General features: G+C 47.7%; 1 protein-coding gene across 1 annotated transcript in view; it reads right to left on the bottom strand.

Moving 5' to 3' along the window:
* Positions 1-280: 280 nt before the first annotated feature.
* The window catches only part of EMH_0027510 (uncharacterized protein), a gene marked incomplete at both ends in the record, with an annotated part of 867 nt that continues 138 nt past the window's right edge, over positions 281-1,009 (bottom strand). Inside the window, one exon of the mRNA XM_013494038.1 lies at positions 281-1,009. Within this exon, the coding sequence (XP_013349492.1) occupies positions 281-1,009 (729 nt within the window).

Genomic DNA, 1,009 nt, shown 5'->3' with positions numbered 1-1,009 from the left:
AGCTGCTGCTGTATACCGAGCCACATCACGAACCACCTGAAACACAATAAATAAATAAATAATAAATAAATAAAATAAAAATAATAAAATAATTCATAAATATTTGTAAAAATATTAAATAATAAACACTGAAACACCGGAAACGTCAAACACGAAACATAGTACAGGAAACACGAAACGAGAAACAACACAAAGGTAAAAGAAATATAAAAAGAAAAAAAAGAAAAATACAATAAACATAAAACAAAAGAAACTACAGTGGCGCAGCTTTCTCTGCTTTCTATGCTACTACTACTACTCGTACTGCTGCTGCTGCTGCTGGTGCTGCTGCTGCTGCTGGTGCTGCTGCTGCTGGTACCAATACTGCTGCTGCTACTGCTGCGTTTGCTTCCGTTTCAACTGCTGCTGCTACTGCTGCGTGTGCTGCTGCTGCTGCTGTTGCTGCTGCTGCTGCTGTTGCTGCTGCTGCTGCTATTACCTTGATAGCAACTTGTGTTTGCATGAGCACATCTACGCAGCGCAGAACTCTGCCGAATGTTCCGTCTCCTAGTTTAGCGAGGACTCGATATCTGTTGTTTAGCCAGAGGCCTGGCTTCCAGGAGAAGTGTGTTATTTCATCTCTTGTTGCTTCTTTGTTCTGCTTTCTCACGCTCTTTCGTGCACCCTGCTGCTGCTGCTGCTGCTGCTGCTGCTGCTCCTGCTGCTGCAGTTGATGCTGCTGCTGCTGTGGTGGAGGTGGGGGAGAAGGAGGCGGCTGCAATGACTGATGTAGATCCTGAGGAGAATGCATGCGACTCTTCTTGCTGCTGCTTGCTGCTGCTTCTCTTCTGCTGCGACGCTCCTGCCCATGCTTGCTGCTGTTATGTTTTGATTCTGCTGCTCCTGCTGCAGCAGCAGCAGCAGCAGCAAGAGGACGACCGTTGATAGGGCTGTAGTGTCTGCCTCTGTACTGCGGCGATGCAGCTCCTCCCCTGCGGGGACTGCTGTGCTTTCGTGAGCTCCTTCTTGC

The sequence above is a fragment of the Eimeria mitis genome, genomic scaffold (genome assembly GCF_000499745.2).
Source record: "Eimeria mitis Houghton genomic scaffold, Emh_scaff1013, whole genome shotgun sequence".
Taxonomy (NCBI): domain Eukaryota; phylum Apicomplexa; class Conoidasida; order Eucoccidiorida; family Eimeriidae; genus Eimeria; species Eimeria mitis.
This window is presented reverse-complemented; position numbering and strand designations above follow the sequence as displayed.